At 40.1% G+C, this 16,519-nt stretch overlaps 1 protein-coding gene across 1 annotated transcript in view; it reads left to right on the forward strand.

Moving 5' to 3' along the window:
• GOLGA5 (golgin A5) overlaps positions 1-14,960 on the forward strand; it is a 29,837-nt gene extending 14,877 nt beyond the window's left edge. The window contains exons 8-14 of the mRNA XM_010836205.1: positions 2,325-2,495; positions 5,179-5,307; positions 7,484-7,582; positions 8,311-8,536; positions 10,493-10,598; positions 12,961-13,024; positions 14,356-14,960. Of these exons, the coding sequence (XP_010834507.1) occupies positions 2,325-2,495; positions 5,179-5,307; positions 7,484-7,582; positions 8,311-8,536; positions 10,493-10,598; positions 12,961-13,024; positions 14,356-14,436 (876 nt within the window). The 3' untranslated portion in view covers positions 14,437-14,960. The remainder of the gene's footprint in view (positions 1-2,324; positions 2,496-5,178; positions 5,308-7,483; positions 7,583-8,310; positions 8,537-10,492; positions 10,599-12,960; positions 13,025-14,355) is intronic.
• The last annotated feature ends 1,559 nt before the right edge of the window (positions 14,961-16,519 follow it).

Raw genomic sequence — 16,519 nt, forward strand, 5'->3', positions numbered from 1 at the left:
CATCAGTCCTTCCAGTGAACACCCAGGACTGATCTCCTTTAGGATGGACTGGTTGGATCTCCTTGCAGTCCAGGGGACTCTCAAGAGTCTTCTCCAACACCACAGTTCAAAAGCGTCAATTCTTCGGCGCTCAGCTTTCTTCACAGTCCAACTTTCACATCCATACATGACCACTGGAAAAACCATAGCCTTGACTAGATGGACCTCTTTGTTGGCAAAGTAATATCTCTGCTTTTCATAAATGTAATTTGTTAATTTATTTAAAGGGTTCTTAATTGAGCACTTAACTATTCACTTGCACTATGATAGGTGCTAAGGATACTGAGCTAAAAAGATGTGTCCTCCAAAAAAAAAAAAAAGATGTGTCCTCTTTCTTAAGGGAGCATTTGATTTAGTGGGACGACACTGAGGCAATTGATATAATGAAATTATTGATGCAGCACTGTGGGAGCTTGAAGGAAGAAGCCCTTAACAACTGCCTGTAGATGTCAGGGATCACTGGAGATCTGGATGAAGAGAAACTTGAAGGACAAGTAGGGGGACTCGTGATCGGCCAGAGATTTCAGATAGAACAGCCTGTGCCAGAGTAAAGGGGGCCCGAGGGAACATAGTATGTTTAAGGGACGACACCTGTTCTCTGTTGCTAGAGCAACAAGTGTTAGAGATCAAGAGACAGGAGGGAAGGCTCAAAGACAGCCAATGTCAGATTGTGGAAAACCTTGCATACCAAGCAGAGGAGTTTTGATTTTATCCTATAGGTGATGGTAGGGGGTGAGAGGTGTTAGAGAATTTGAGCAGCATCATGAGATTTGGGCATAAGAACTGTGGCAGCCATAAAGAGGTGAGGGGAGAGCTGACATCTAGGATGGCATGTAGGATGGTTCCAGGTTTCTGGTTTGAGTGTGCCCTGAACTCCCAAAGGGAAAACGGGAAGGACAGCAGGTTAGGGTAGAAGATTATGATAAATTATGGTGAGTTTGCAAAGCTGATGTGGCACTGAGATGACAGTATCAAGAAGGCCATCAGAAATGCAGGTCTGGAGCTCAGTAAAGAGGCCTGCTTGTTAGCCACATGGAGGTGTGGAGATACAGACCTAATCCTGTTTGTTATAGAAAATTTGAAAAATGCAGAAAAGCTTGCAGACATCACCTGTAATTCTACCACATAAAAAGGAGAAACTATTTTTGATGGAAGAGAGTTAATATTTAAAGTGAAGGAACCAATGGTCCTTGCTCTACTGGCCTTAGATTATAGCACTTTTTCAACTAGTCTTCCCACCTCAAATCTCTTCTTCCAACTCATCCTTATACTAGGGATCAACAAACCTTTTCTGTAAAGGGTGAAATAGTACATATTGTAGATTTTGAGGGCTGAATGTGGTTTCTGTCACATGTTCTTTGTCTTTACTTTTTTATAATCCTTTGAAAATGTAAAAATCATCCTTAGCTTAGTGGGCTGTACAAAGAAAGGTCACAGGCCAGACCTGGCCCATCAACCATAGTCTGTGAACTGCTGCCTTAAACCACTCCCAGATATGCCCTCCTCAAACACACCTCCGGTCATAGCACTCCCTTATCCACTTTCTGGCAGTTGGTTTTAGACTCCCAAATAAAATTCAAACATTTTAGCCTGTCATCTGAAGGCCCCCCAAAACTGATCCTAACATGCTATCTGACCACATCTCAGAATACTTTCAGGCTCTCATGCTTTTGGGTTTTTATGCTTTGTCCTCTGTTCTCTGTACACCTTTTAAAATCTTATCCTTTTTCCAGGACCAGTATAAGAGCTGTCTTTTTAGTAAACTCTTCTCTTCGCCAGAAGTGGTTTTTCCTGCTCAGAACTCCACAAGTAATCTTCCTCCATCCAGCCTTCTCGCAGCATGTGTTTACTGCCTTCTGTTGGATATTTGCCACTTCTCTTTTATTGTTAAGGCAAAGGGTACTATCTGGAGTGAGAGACATTATTTATATCACAGAGAACACTTAGCATAGTGCGAAACCCACTGTAGATTGTCCATGAATATTTGTTGAGTGGAATATAATGGGAGGGAAAAAAGCATAAGAAAGAATGAAGAGAAAGTTTGAGAATACTCTTGTTAATAAGTTTTCGACAGTGACGTGGTCCTGGGGACCACAGTCCAAGAACAGTATACAGCAAGGCTCTGTTTCATTTTTATCCCTATAGATTTAACATTCTGTGGACTTTCTCTGATGAAGAATATAATTGAAATATTCCCATCGTGGTTTAATTGGTGTGTGGTAGATGATATTCAGTGTACAAGCAAATCTCTGCTTTGCTTATTCTTTTTTTTTTTTCTATGACAGTCTAAAGAAAAACTGATTAACAGCTTAAAGGAAGGATCTGGTTTTGAAGGCCTAGATAGCAGTACTGCTAACAGCGTGGAACTAGAGGAACTTCGGCACGAGAAGGAGACGCAGAGGGAGGAAATACAGAAACTGATGGGCCAGATACACCAGCTGAGATCCGAGTTACAGGTGAGAGTCATCGCAGCGCAGCTTCACTGACAGCCGTTTAGCCCCAGGTGTTAGTGGTGTGAGAGGGGACGGATTCTGTGTCTGGGGGGAGGGATTAGTGACGTGTGAAACTGTGGGGATATTAGTTATCTGATAGAAGTACCTGAATCGAAAGCAGCAGGCTTCTTGTCCATTGATCGACTTACAGTTACAGGAATAAGAAGCATAGGTAACCCGACTCATTCTTTCAACAAATACCAAGTATTTGCCGTGTGCCATGCATCTTCTAGGCTCAGAGTTACACAGGGAACCAGACAGAATGTGTATTTTTTGGATCTAACATCCCAGTAGTTAAAAACAAAGTAGATCTGGGTTTACTTCTAAAACAAGGATGCGTTCTAATATTAGAATGGGCTTAGGGATGATCTTTTATAGTTTCATGCATTTTCTTATAATTTACTGTTTATATTTAATCTAAAGGTAAAATTGGGCCACTTATTTAACTTAAACAAGGGTCTTTGACATAGGAGGGGCCTCTGAGGATGAGAAAGAAAAAGTATGTGATAATGAGCCTTCTGTTTTTAAAAAAAAGAAAAAATCTGTCTGCCCAGAATGTTTATCATGCATCAACTTAGGAAATTATTGATTTTTTAAGATGTACATGAACAACAGTGAAAAGTGTGGAAGTGGTAAGAATGGGCTGGCTTGTCTAGGGTATAAGCTTGACTGTCCGATCTAGATGCAGATCCTGTATCCTGGCTTTAGCACTTAATAGACCTGTTATCTTGGAGAAGGCAATGGCACTCCAGTACTCTTGCCTGGAAGATCCCATGGATGGAGGACCCTGGTGGGCTGCAATCCATGGGGTCGCTAAGAGTCAGATACGACTGAGCGACTTCACTTTCCCTTTTCACTTTCATGCATTGGAGAAGGAAATGGCAACCCACTCCAGTGTTCTTGCCTGGAGAATCCCAGGGACAGGGGAGCCTGGTGGGCTGCTGTCTATGGGGTTGCACAGAGTCGGACATGACTGAAGCGACTTAGCAGCAGCAGCAGTAGCAGCAGACCTGTTACCTTGTAGCACTACCACCTCTCACTGAGCTGTAGTTTTCTCCTCTGTAAATTGCAGATGAGAACAAGGTTCTATGGGGAACCTATGTATAAAGGGCCTCGCGTTGTTCCTGACATGTAACAGGCTCAGTAAATAGTAGCTGCTGTTATTTATGAGTTTTTTTCTTATTATCCTTTAAACTGTAGGATTTTTTTTCTATAAATAATTCTGAATTCCAAAGACTTCATCCCATGAGTTTGAAATTGAATAAACACTAAACTTTTGGATATTTTCATGTATATTTTTCATATACTCCATGTTTTTTGGTGAGATGGAAAATATGATTTGTTTTAATATCTCATCCCTACCCCAGCATCACTGATGACATTGACACATCTCTACCCTTTCTCAAGAAGTTTATGAAACTGATAATAAGGGCCATAGTATTGGGTCTGGCAAAATGGAAGAATTGTTGGTGATTGTAGTAGCTGTCATTTGCTGAGCACTTCAAGTGCCACGCTCTGCACTAAGCACTCGACATATCTCCTTGCATTTCTTCCTTCTTTTAACCCCTTGAAGGAGATGATGGATTCTCATTCTACAGTCTGAAGAAATCTAGGTGTGGAGAAGGAAATAACTTGCTGTGACTCGTAAGGTGGCAGAGCCAGGATTAGAACCCTGGTCTGTCTCATGCCAGACTCTGTACCTTTAACCACACTGCCTGCCTCTTGAGAATTCGTCTGATTTAGTCAAATTGATAACAAAGATTAGACTACTTTCTACAACCCCAAAAATGGTAAGGAAAAATAATTTAACTTATTGCTGTTTGCCGCTACGTCCACACAGCTGTGTGAAAGAGTACTTTACTTTGATTATCTGGGAGGATCATTAATCTATCAGTTCTTTTCAAATGATCTGTGAAGTGCAGAGTTTGTGGAGATGAGCATGTATACACAGTGTACCAAAAGATGAAAAGCAAAATTGAGATGCCAGCTTTTGTCCCATGTACTGTATGAAGGGACTCGGGCTTACCCCCACAGAGGGAGAAAACAGAAAGCGAAAGCAGGGTTCTTTGCCGCTGGTGGATTTTGCAGAAGGTGGTTTTGTGATGTGAAGAAGTGAGAAGTGACACCAAAGGAAGAAGTTAGAAAGAGAAATATGGGGACATGTAAAAACAGAGAATAGTAATAGAGCTAAAAGAAAAAAAAGAAAATAATATGCTAATCTCATGAAATGAGGAAAAAAGTTATATTTTTACTGTGTGTTGATTTCTGATACCCACACACGTACAGAAACTAATGATAATCTACAGTTTTAGGGGACTAAGGCAGTGAAGTCCTTCTTGATGTTATATTTCTATTTCTCTTGAAATTGTTAGCTTTTGAACAGAGGGAAATCTCCCAGTGAGCCACAGTCTGCTCATGCCCATTAAAGCGAACGGTTTCTGCCGCAGCATCCTGTTCATTTCTCTCACCGTTTGCCGTGGTACATAATGAGGGGTCAGCTTATGGGCTCCTTCTAGGCTGTGTTTGTCTCATTCATCTTCATCCTCCAGTGCCTGCTGAGTCCCGTTTACGGCACATAATGACCACTCAGTAAATACTGAGCCAAACAGTTCATTATTGCTTTCACATGTAACGATCATCTTTTTAGGATATTGAGGCTCAGCAGGTGAGTGAAGCAGAATCAGCAAGAGAACAATTACAGGATCTGCAAGACCAAATAGCCGGGCAGAGAGCAGCTAAACAAGAACTAGAGGCGGAATTGGACCGACAGAAGCAGGTACGGATTTTTGATTGAGGATTCCCAAGGAAGACTGTTCACCAGCAGTCATATGAGGTGATTTCTAGTAAAGCAGCTTACTGAAACTCTTACAGCTTGAGCTCAGAGGTCCCTCCAACCTTATTACTACCCCATCCTCCTCATTGTTTGTTTTAACAGATGAGACTTAGAGACATAGAATGACTTTGAGATTTGCCTAATATCATACAGCTAATTGGAGAACAGAATCCAGGGTTCCTGTCCCAGAGTCCAAAATTCTTTCTACTGCCCTGTCTATATTTTATTGTATCTTCTTGTCAGAGTATGTATGTTAGAACACTTAATGACAGCAGTTGGTTTTCATATTTTATCACATTTTTACTTTCTAGAAGCAATAGTAAATTTTATTTACTAGAAATAGAAATACGACATTAGTGCCATTATAGACTGCTCTTGCTGTTTGCGAAAAAAATGCTTGTCACAGGCTGTTTTTACAAATCGTGCTTAAAATTATATTTCACTATTCAATTAACAATTGTCTGCTCTCCAAGCCAAATTATATTACTTTAATGTACTTATATGATAGTTTCAGTATTAACAGAGTTAAACATGTTTATAGCCACATTTTCACAATAAGAATCTGTATTTAATATTCATAACATTTATAATTTACTGAGTAACATCATTATTATAGGTACTTAGTATACATTATCTTATTTCATCTTCACAATGAAATCACTGTGCTTTTCATTTTACAAAAGAGAAAGCTGTTTGTGTATTTCTCAGTGCATCACTTATAACATTTCCAGCTTTGCCTATTTATATTCTTTTTAAGAATTTTTTCATTAGGATTTATCATTTCTGAAACTGGTTCTATTCTTAAAGATGTGTTTGTTTTTATTATGAAAGTGATTGTTTCCTGAGTAGTAAGAGAAAAATTCACTGAGTAACAATCTGTAGGGTACATCATAGACTGTCTTAGATAATTTAGTTATAGGATTAGCTGTCCTTCCAGAAATTGCATTTTAATTTACTTAAGTCTATATTAAAAGGCAAGAATTTGATGTTCTTGATGTTTAGTGGGATAACTTTCATTTTACTGTGACGGATGGTTTTACCACTCCACTAGAAGTGCCCTTTTCTAAGACGAGGGAGTTAAGTAGAGGAAAGTGGAACTGAATGTAGCTCTAGGCTGTTTATTTGGTAATCAGATGTTCTGGATGGGAAGTACTTAATCTTGGGATCAAAGAGTCCTTAAAATAATTTAAGTACTTTCAGCCTTAAATTTTGTGCTAGCCTAGAGCTTAAAAGAAACCAGCAAACCTTCCTGTAAATTGCGATTCCCCTACCTGAATACCTTCCTCGTTTTTCTTCTCACTTATCTCGGTTTTTTCAACCTGTGCAGTGAGCAGGTTGAGCCCATATCACGTGTGCTTCTTCATTCAGCTCCCTTTGCTTTGTCTGCAGTTCAGTAATGCTTCTGAAGGTGCCTAGTTAATGATTTACTCTTTCTTCCCTATCATCGCTTTACTCTTTAATTCTGACCTGACTCTTACTGATTGTGTCCATTGTACAAACTAGTTTGATGCAGTTGTTAGTGAATTTGGAGGTATTTCTTTTTTTCCCTCTCTCGTTGTTTCATCAATGATGGAATAAAACAGTTTTAGGATACTGCCTAAAAAATTAAGCCCATGAAAAGCTGCTCAAAATCATTAGGGAAATGCAGATTGAAACCACAATGAGATTGCACTACACGCCCCCATAATAGCCACCCTTACAGAGAGCAGTACCTAATGTTGGAAAGGATGTGGGAGAACTGGAACTCTCTCATCGTCCTGTGGGAATGCAAAATGGTACAGGTATTTTGAAAAACATTCAGAACATAGTTTGGCAGGTTTTCTTCCAATATGTTAGGCATTCACTTATGTGATCAAGCAGCTCTGTCTCTACATAATCTACCCAAGAAAAAAGGAAACATATATGACTAATAAAAACCTGTGCTTAGATAGTCCATCATATACAGATGGGTACATCATGTTGAAGGGCTAACTTGTCATCGTATCTCCTGAAGTCTGTTCAGTATATAGGCAGCACATGTTGATGGAGTGCTTACTTTGTGTTGGGCACTGTTCCAGGTACTGGAGATGCCATGGGGAGCACTGGTTTAGCTTTTATTCATTTGTACCTCACTGTGTAGGAATTCCACTACATAGAAGAAGATCTGTATCGAACAAAGAACACGTTGCAAAGCAGGATTAAGGATCGAGAAGATGAAATTCAAAAACTCAGGAATCAGGTATGAAACAGTATTCACAACTTGGGAAAAGGTATCATTGTAAAACCTATATTTTTTTAAGGATACATTAAGACCCCCCCGCCACATTTTCACCTGAGTCCTATTTTTGGAGTCATGATATGTTATTTTTCAACCTGATACAGAATTTTCATCTACTGCCATTTGACTCTGCGTTTGCTCTATTCTTTGGCTTGCTTCTTATACAAGTATATTGTAACCAGTCACCTGAGGAGCGATTAATTACTCTAGAGTTTCATATCTTATAACCTCATCAGTGGTTTTGCTGATTGCCAGTATTATAATTGTGGTTTCCTAAGAAAGATCCAGTGATAAATCTTCTTACTAATAGGTCTTTCATTAAAGTTAATGACTTCTTTTTTTAGCTGAAAATGCAAAACATAAAAAATAACCTGTGCCTCCCACTCACACGCACTTATACATATAAAACCAAAACAGAAGTTTCACAAAATAACACCCTATGTGCTGTGCCCTCTATGTACTACTCTGTTCTATTGTTGTTTTTGTAAGTGGTGACTGTGACCCACCAAATTGATTTCCTGACCCCCTGAATAACAGTTAGAAAATCGCTTCTTTCGATGGTGAAAGAATTGTAGAGTTTTGAAGAACCACTGAGTGCCCTGGATTCCCTGCGGGAATGCAGTAATATGGTCTCTGCGTTCTGTGCCTCTCATTTGCTACAGTAATCTTATGAACATCTTGCCTTTCAGCTTACCAATAAAACCCTAAGCAACAGCAGTCAGTCCGAGTTAGAAAATCGACTCCATCAGCTGACAGAGACTCTCATCCAGAAGCAGACCATGCTGGAGAGTCTCAGCACAGAGAAGAACTCTCTGGTCTTCCAGCTGGAGCGCCTCGAGCAGCAGATAAACTCTGCTGCCGGAAGCAGTAGTAACGGGTCTTCTATTAACATGGCTGGAGTTGACAGTGGAGAAGGTAAAAAAAAAAAGGGGGGCATGGGGTGAGGAATCTCCAAGGAATATTTCATTGCTTTAATTTCCAACCTTGCCAATTCAAACATGATCTGAATAGTTACAGAAAGACATTTTTGTTTAAAAAATGTTTTATCCAGCAGAGCACCCGCTTTTCTCCTGATGTGACGCTTGGTCTATACACTGTTTGATATGATCATTAGAGAACTGGACAGTGGGCTAATTAATATCCCTGACTCGTTTGGAACCTGGAGAAGAAGGTCCAAGGACACTTCACAGGCTGTCAAGGACAAATAATTCACTTGAGAGGGGCTTTCAGGACCCTTAAAGTAAAAGTTGCTTTAAAAACTGTAACTGTGAATATTAAAGTTAATATATAGTCAGTCACATGAGTATATCCATGCTCTATAATTTAAGTAGAGAAGTGTATAGATTCTCAAAGTACATGATCAAGAAGAATGCTGAAGAATGTTGAAGTGCCTATTCAGTATCAGGTGCTGTTGCAGAAATACAGTTGTCAGCAAAAGAGGCCAAAATCTCTGTCCTGTAGATCTTACATTCTGGTGTCGTGGGGGGCTACAGGGGAGGTGACATAGAGTAAACAAGTTGTGTGAGATGGTGATGCACGCTAAGACAAAGTTAGACAGAAAAGATGTACAAGGTGCCAGGTGTAAGGATGGGGTAATAGCCCAAAGGGCGGCAAAGGAAGACCTCATTGAAAAGTGGCATTTTATTGAAGTCTCAAAGGAAGTAAGGTGGTAGATATGAAGAGATCTGCAAAAAAAGTATTCCAGGCAGAAAAAAGAGCAGGTGCAAAGGCCCTGAGGCAGCAGCATGACTGGCACAGTGCAGGGGGCAGGGCAGCTGGAGTAGACTGAGCGAGCGGGGCAGACTCGGGAGGAGGCTGTTGAGGCTGTGTCAGGACTTCCACTCTGAATGAAAGGGGGAGCCATAGAAGGGTCTGGAGAGCAGCGGCTGAGCTGGCCTGTCTATTTTAACAAGATGTCTCTGGCTGCTGCGCCAAGAATAGACTGCAGAGAACGAAGCACTGAGGCAGGGAGACCAGGGAGGGGCCCTGGTGTTAACCCATGTGAGAGATGTTGGTGACTCAGACCAGAGTGGAGACAGTAGGCATGAGTTCAGGATTTATCTGAAGGGAAGCAGGTAGAACTGCTGGCAGATCAGATGTGGAGTTTGAGAGAAAGGAATCAAAGTGTTTGGAAAGATGGAGTGTTTGTGTACTTAGGGAAAACTGCAGGAAGAGAAGGTTGGCAGCAAGGGCAGGAAGTCAGGATGATGGTTTGGGGCGTGCTAGGTAGAGGTGTCCACCAGACATCCACATGTAGATGGAATGGGTGCTTGGACAAGTCTGGAGTTGGGGGTGGCCTGGGCTGGAGATACAGATTTGGGAGTTACTAGCTTTGTAGAAAGAGTGTGCAGCCTCACTTTTGCTGGCCCAGGAATAAAGTGCCCATTAGTGCTACCTCTTGCCAACACTTGGTAAATGCTAATTTTTTATCATTTCATGGGAAAATAATTTTCTTAGTTTTTAAATTTTGACTTTTGTGGATATGGAAGTTTAAATATTTTAACTTTAAAAAATGTTTTCATCTTTGGTTATATTGCTTAAAAATTGGCCTTAAGAACTTCTTCTACATGTAATATAATATATGAAAGGGAAAGTATTAGTCACTCAATCACATCTGACTCTTTGTGACCCTGTGGACTGTAGCCCACCAGGCTCCTCTGTCCGTGGGATTTCCTAGGCAAGAATACTGGAGTGGGTTGCCATTTCCTTCTCCAGGGGATCTTCCCGACAAGAGACTGAACCCAGGTCTCTTGCATTGCAGGCAAATTCTTGGCCATCTGAACCACCAGGGAAACCCGATACAATTCAACTGTAATTTTGTTAGAAAATTGATTTGGTGTCTGTACATTAATTATTTTCTTATTTATACAGGCACACGTCTGCGAAACGTTCCTGTTCTGTTTAATGACACAGAAACTAATCTGGCAGGAATGTATGGGAAAGTCCGCAAAGCTGCTAGTTCAATTGACCAATTTAGGTAAGCAGTGCCAGTATCAATGAGCAATGGACCGTATTTTTATAACATTTTCCAGTGGCTTCATAGTGAGTCCTGTCCAGCAGAGCTGATATAGTTATTCATTTATTTACCTACTTACTTAACTTACTTCCACGCCACTTGGCTTGTGGGATTAGTTTCCACGCCAGGGAACCCACACCTCCTGCAGTGGAAGTGTGGAGTCCTAACCACTGAGCTACCGGGGGATTCCCAAGCTGATGATTAAAGTGATGATTGCCTGACTCCTTTCATGATATTTCAGTGTCATGAAATTCCTTTAACAGGTCTGCCAGTGCCTGTATTTTATTGAAGGTGATTAACCCTGGCCATTTCTCTCCTTTCTATAGTAAACTCTATTTAAAAATTCATTAAATTTTATTGAGAAAGCCTCTGTCATGTGAATACATCCATTTGAACATTTTATCTCCTTTATCATAGGATTAGAGTAAAAGATGCTATATATACAAATGAATAGTACTGATTTTAATATATACTATATAAATAGCATAATTTATATATATATGTTATGTGTATTTCTAAAAAAACCTTTTTATACTAGCAGTCATCCACCTTATAAAGAAAATGTTTTGCCAGTGTATGTATATCACCTTGAGAAAGTTCATGTCTAAATAACCTGCTAAACTCTCTGGCCTTTTAGTTTTTGTAATAAAACATAGTTTAAATGAATTGTTGTACAATAGAGCAATCTTTTCTTACCTTTTTGTGTCAAAATGGAGCTATGGTGTTAAAAATAAGAAGAGTGATTTACTAATTTGAATTCCTGAAGCTATGGGCTTTGGATGCCATAGTTACTATCTCCAAATTATTGAGCACATCTATTTCAACTATTGAGTAGTTCAACGTACATATTAATTTTTAGAGAATATATATACAAGGCATTGTGCTAAGGATAATGAAAGAAGCAGAGGTCTTAGAAGAAAGGTGTATTTGTACATGTATTTGTCTTAGGGAAAAAATGTTGCAAAAGACATGAGCAGTAAGGTCTGAATGTCATAATGCTTCCCATTCTTGAAGTGTTTACCTGGGTTTCTGTAATTTTGAACCTTTTACAAGTATGCTGCTGCTGCTAAGTCGCTTCAGTCGTGTCTGACTCTGTGTGACCCCATAGAAGGCAGCCCATCAGGCTCCCCCATCCCTGGGATTCTCCAGGCAAGAACACTGGAGTGGGTTGCCATTTCTTTCTCCAATGCATGAAAGTGAAAAGTGAAAGTGAAGTCGCTCAGTCGTGTCTGACTCTTAGTGACCCCATGGACTGCAGTCTTCCAGGCTCTTCCGTCCATGGGATTTTCCAGGCAAGAGTACTGGAGTCGGGTGCCATTGCCTTGTCCATGCAAAAGCTCCTAGATTAGTTATATCGAGGTTAATTCCAACTAGACTCTTTTCCTGTTCATGTCTTCACACTTGCCTTTGGTTCCTAAAAGAAAAATGATTGCTAAAGGGACTAAGTTTGCTTTCTACAGTTGTAACTGAAGAGAAGTAATAAACAGAATAGATCCAGCCCTTCTCTGGTGGCACAGTGCATAGCAGTCCATCTACCAATGCAGAGGACAAGGGTTCCACCAGAAAGATTCCACACACGTCAGAGCAGCTAAGCCTGTGCACCACAAGTACTGAACCCACGTGGTGCAACTGCTGGAGCCCGTGTGCTTACAGCCCGTGTGCATACAGCCCGTGTGCATACAGCCCGTGTGCTTACAGCCCGTGTGCTTACAGCCCGTGTGCATACAGCCCGTGTGCTTACAGCCCGTGTGCATACAGCCCGTGTGCTTACAGCCTGTGCTCCGCAGCAAGAGAAGCCCTCACAACGCAACAAAGTGTAGCCCCCACTCGCCACAACTAGAGAAAGCCCAGGCAAGGCAACAAAGACCCAGCACAGTCAAATAAATAATTAATTAAAAAAATTTTTTTTAATGTTTTATGAAAAATAAATATATCTAGAATATTAATATCGAAAAAAGAATTAAGAGAAGTAGCATGTGGTAAAAATTTGCTGCTGCTGCTGCTAAGTCACTTCAGTCGTGTCCGACTCTGTGCGACCCCATAGATGGCAGCCCACCAGGCTCCCCTGTCCCTGGGATTCTCCAGGCAAGAACACTGGAGTGGGTTGCCATTTCCTTAAGTATTTGTTCACTACTATGATATTTTATATGGTTATTACAAGTAATCACTTAATAGTATACTATAAAACAAAATCTTTCTCTTATGGTGGCCACACAGTTTAAATGAGTAAAGTTTTAAAAACAAAAAACATGAGACATTATCACAGAAACGTGTGTTTTGAGTGTAACTCTCTCCTCTCTCTCCACCCCCACCCCTTGCTCAGCATCCGTCTGGGAATTTTTCTGCGAAGATATCCCATCGCACGAGTTTTTGTGATTATATATATGGTAAGTAAACTTGTTTGAGGAAACAGTGCTGCATTTGATTTTTAACTAGTTTTTTTCAGCTGCTCATCTTTTTAACTAAATGTTTAGCAGTCAGTTTTGAAAGCGTATAGAATTCATGTCTGATAACTTTTTTTCTTAAAGTATGCAAGTAAAGTCAATAATTCATTATGTCTAAAAATTAAATTGCTCAAAGGCTTTTTCTATAATAAAACTTTAGTGTAGTTTAATAGTTAACCTTTATTTCTGAGCCCCTCAAATGATAAAAATACAGTGCAAAACAATTGACTTCATTTTTATAAAAATACAATACAAAACAATTGACTTCATTTTTAACTTGAAGTAAAGCTTATTTCCATAAGTTTTGCTTTATTTCCTACAGGGATCTCAAAGTTAATGTATATTCTTTTAGATTTCTTATGTCTAATAAAATGCTTACCATAGTTTGGCTGCTATGTCTTATCTTCTGTGAGCCCACTAACTGTTCGGAGTGGGGTTGTCTAAAAGTAGTTGAACTGAATTAAGACGGGCAGTTTTCTTGAAAAGAAATAAAAGCACACCTAGAAATTTCCTTGTGGTCCACTAGAGGGAAGAGTTACTCCTTTAAATAAAAAGTTTTTAATAAGAGAGGGATGGGTAGTAGAGCAAAAGGAGAAAAAACTGAGTAACATCATAAAGGATTCAGAATGTGCCCACGTCTGGGTCGGGAGATCATGAGGATCACAGGCGCCCTCTGTGAGCATGAGATGCGATGTTGCACATCTGGTGTGCGAGGTGCTTCGTCATGGCACCTCCTCACGTCATCACCACCTTGGGGGAGTTAGTGAAAATTGATCAGCAGGTCCTATGCTGGACCCTGAGTCAGCCTCTGAAACCTGACACATTATTCCCATCTCCTCTTCACAGATCATGGCTAAACTCCCTCTCAAAATAGCAGCCATAACCGTTACAACAGAGACCCTTTCCAACCAACATCATGTATATCTAGCACTTTTAATCAGGCCATCTCCCCTGTATTTTAATCCCCTGATCAGTTAGTTATGTATACATGTGCGTGTTATGAGTGTGTTCACGACTTTACTCCTCTCGGCTGAAAATGCTGTAGGTATCGTAGCTCTTTATCACCCTTCATTGCACTTATTAGCTCACTTGAATGTATGTTTGTTTCTTCCTTGTTTCTCCAGTAAACACGTACCAAGTGCCTGCAGGGTTGCAGACATAGTAAGGGCAGGGATACGGAGGCACATGAGACGCGCTCCTGCGCTCAGTGCACTGCACGAGGGCCTTTGGGGAGGTTGATTTATTGGCTAATAGGTTGTTTTTTCTTTCTTTAGGCTTTGCTTCACCTCTGGGTCATGATTGTTCTGTTGACTTACACGCCAGAAATGCACCATGACCAACCGCGTGGCAAATGAACTGAGCCTGCTTGATTCAGTGATCAACCTTTCTCCAGACTTGGGGTCTGCGGAAGGGTCACTTGCCTAAAATTCCTGAGAGGGGTGTGCAACATTATTTTATCACTACAAGTATTGAACTTTTTAAGTTATTATACAAGTACTCTGCTACCCAAATTTTCCTCTGATTTCCTTCAAATGGTAAGAGTTTCTGAAACAAAAATAATTTAGCAAGCTCAGCTCTGCTTTTTCTGAGGTCAGCAGCACGGTGTATATATGTATACACAGAGACGCTGGGGTTGGATGCCTCTGTACAGGCTTCCTGTATTTTAGGTGACACTCATTATGGACTATAATCAGGGAAACTAATTGTACTTAGTGATATAAATAAAATGTTTTCCTTTTGATAATTCAGTCTGCCTTGTATTTTCATATATTTAATTTTGCAAATGTAGATTTACTTTTTACATGTTAAAGACCTGATTGGTATAAATCTTTTTATAAATATGTGAATAAAATTGACTGTGCATTTTTCTTTTTCAAAATGATAGTTTTTCATCCCCATTATACAAGACCTTTCCAGATGGGCGTTCATGAGTAGAGCCAGAAATTAGAGCCAATGTCACTTGGAATTGCATTAGTGGTTTATATACTCTTTCCTCCCTATCCCCACCCCACGTGCTGTCTTCCTTTTATTTTTCTTTTTAAAAAGAAAATAGTTTCTTTTTAAACTTTTTTTTTTTTTTTTTGCCAATCAACAGTGTGGTGACAGTTTCAGGGGATAGCAAAGGGACATCCATACATATACATGTGTCCATTCTCCCCCAAATTCCCCTCCCATCCAGGCTGCCACATGGCACAAAGCAGAGCTCCCTGTGCTACACAGTAGGACCTTATTGGTTATCCATTTTGAATATAGTGGTATGTACATGTCGATCCCCAACTCCCTAACTATCCCTTCCCCCTAGTCCCGCCCCTCATCCATTGTCTTCCTCCACCCCTTTTCCTTTTCTCCATTCTGTATCTTGGTTTAGCTTGGGACATCCATCAAATTTGGTTTAACACCATTGCATTTTTAAAATACTCCAGTGCAGAGACGGTATCAAATTATTCTTTAAAAAGGGACATTCTCTTTGCCTGAAGTCCAGTATAATGTCTGTTTTGGCTTTTCTTCCTGTGTACATGTCTGAATTCTCATTTTGTCCACGCTAAGCACTGGTGGTCTCTCTGTACGTAAGTAGCATATGGAGATCCTGGGCTGGGCACAGGTATAGTGCTTCCTATCAGGAATGTCACTGCCTTTGCAGTAGCCTGCCAGTGCCTAACCAAAAATCTGACCAGTTCTATTCTTAATGATATTGATACTATGACTTTAAATGTCCTATAAATTCTTCAAAGGTTTTGATATACTAGCCGTGGATATTTTCTTATTTTTTATCAGAATGAAGTTTTAAAGGTCATGTTAGGTGTGTTCGGGCTTTTTTCCCAACCATGAATAAAAAAGAGTTCCATGCCATCTAAAAGTGGATATGAGATTTTGGAGGGTGGGGTAGAGATGTGTTATTAAATCTATATGTCCTGGTTCTTATTCAGATGTCATAGCCTATCAGTCTGAGCTGGAAAGTCAAGTCTGATGTCAGAGTACAGTTTAGACTTATTAATATCTTTTAAAGTTTTTTTTTTTTTTCCTCTTCTAATTTGGAAACATTTCTGGAAAAAGATTAAAACCAGGTTACATGCTTGAAGTGGAAAACGCCGCATGCTTCATCATCGTGCATGGCCAGACTTCCCGTCTCCGCGTGTCCTCCTGGCTTTTGTTGGGGCAGCTCTAAATCTTTTGTTGAGTTTTTACACATTCTTGGCTTTGGAAATAGTTTGACAAAGTGTTTCCGAGATTATTTTTCTGCAGTTGCTTAAATCTTTAATTGAGTTTCAGTTTCAGTATTCTTGACCACTAACACACTAGGGGATTTTTAAAAGTCTTCCACTCACTTATCCTCAGATAACACAAAACCTCCTTGACCTACTTAAAAGTGTTGTGTGAGAGCTGAATTTTTTTGCCTTCTCAATGTACTGCTTTGTGTTATGGCTGTCAGTTGGAAAA

Source organism: Bison bison, unplaced genomic scaffold (assembly GCF_000754665.1).
Source record: "Bison bison bison isolate TAMUID 2011002044 unplaced genomic scaffold, Bison_UMD1.0 scf7180017864061, whole genome shotgun sequence".
NCBI lineage: Eukaryota > Metazoa > Chordata > Mammalia > Artiodactyla > Bovidae > Bison > Bison bison.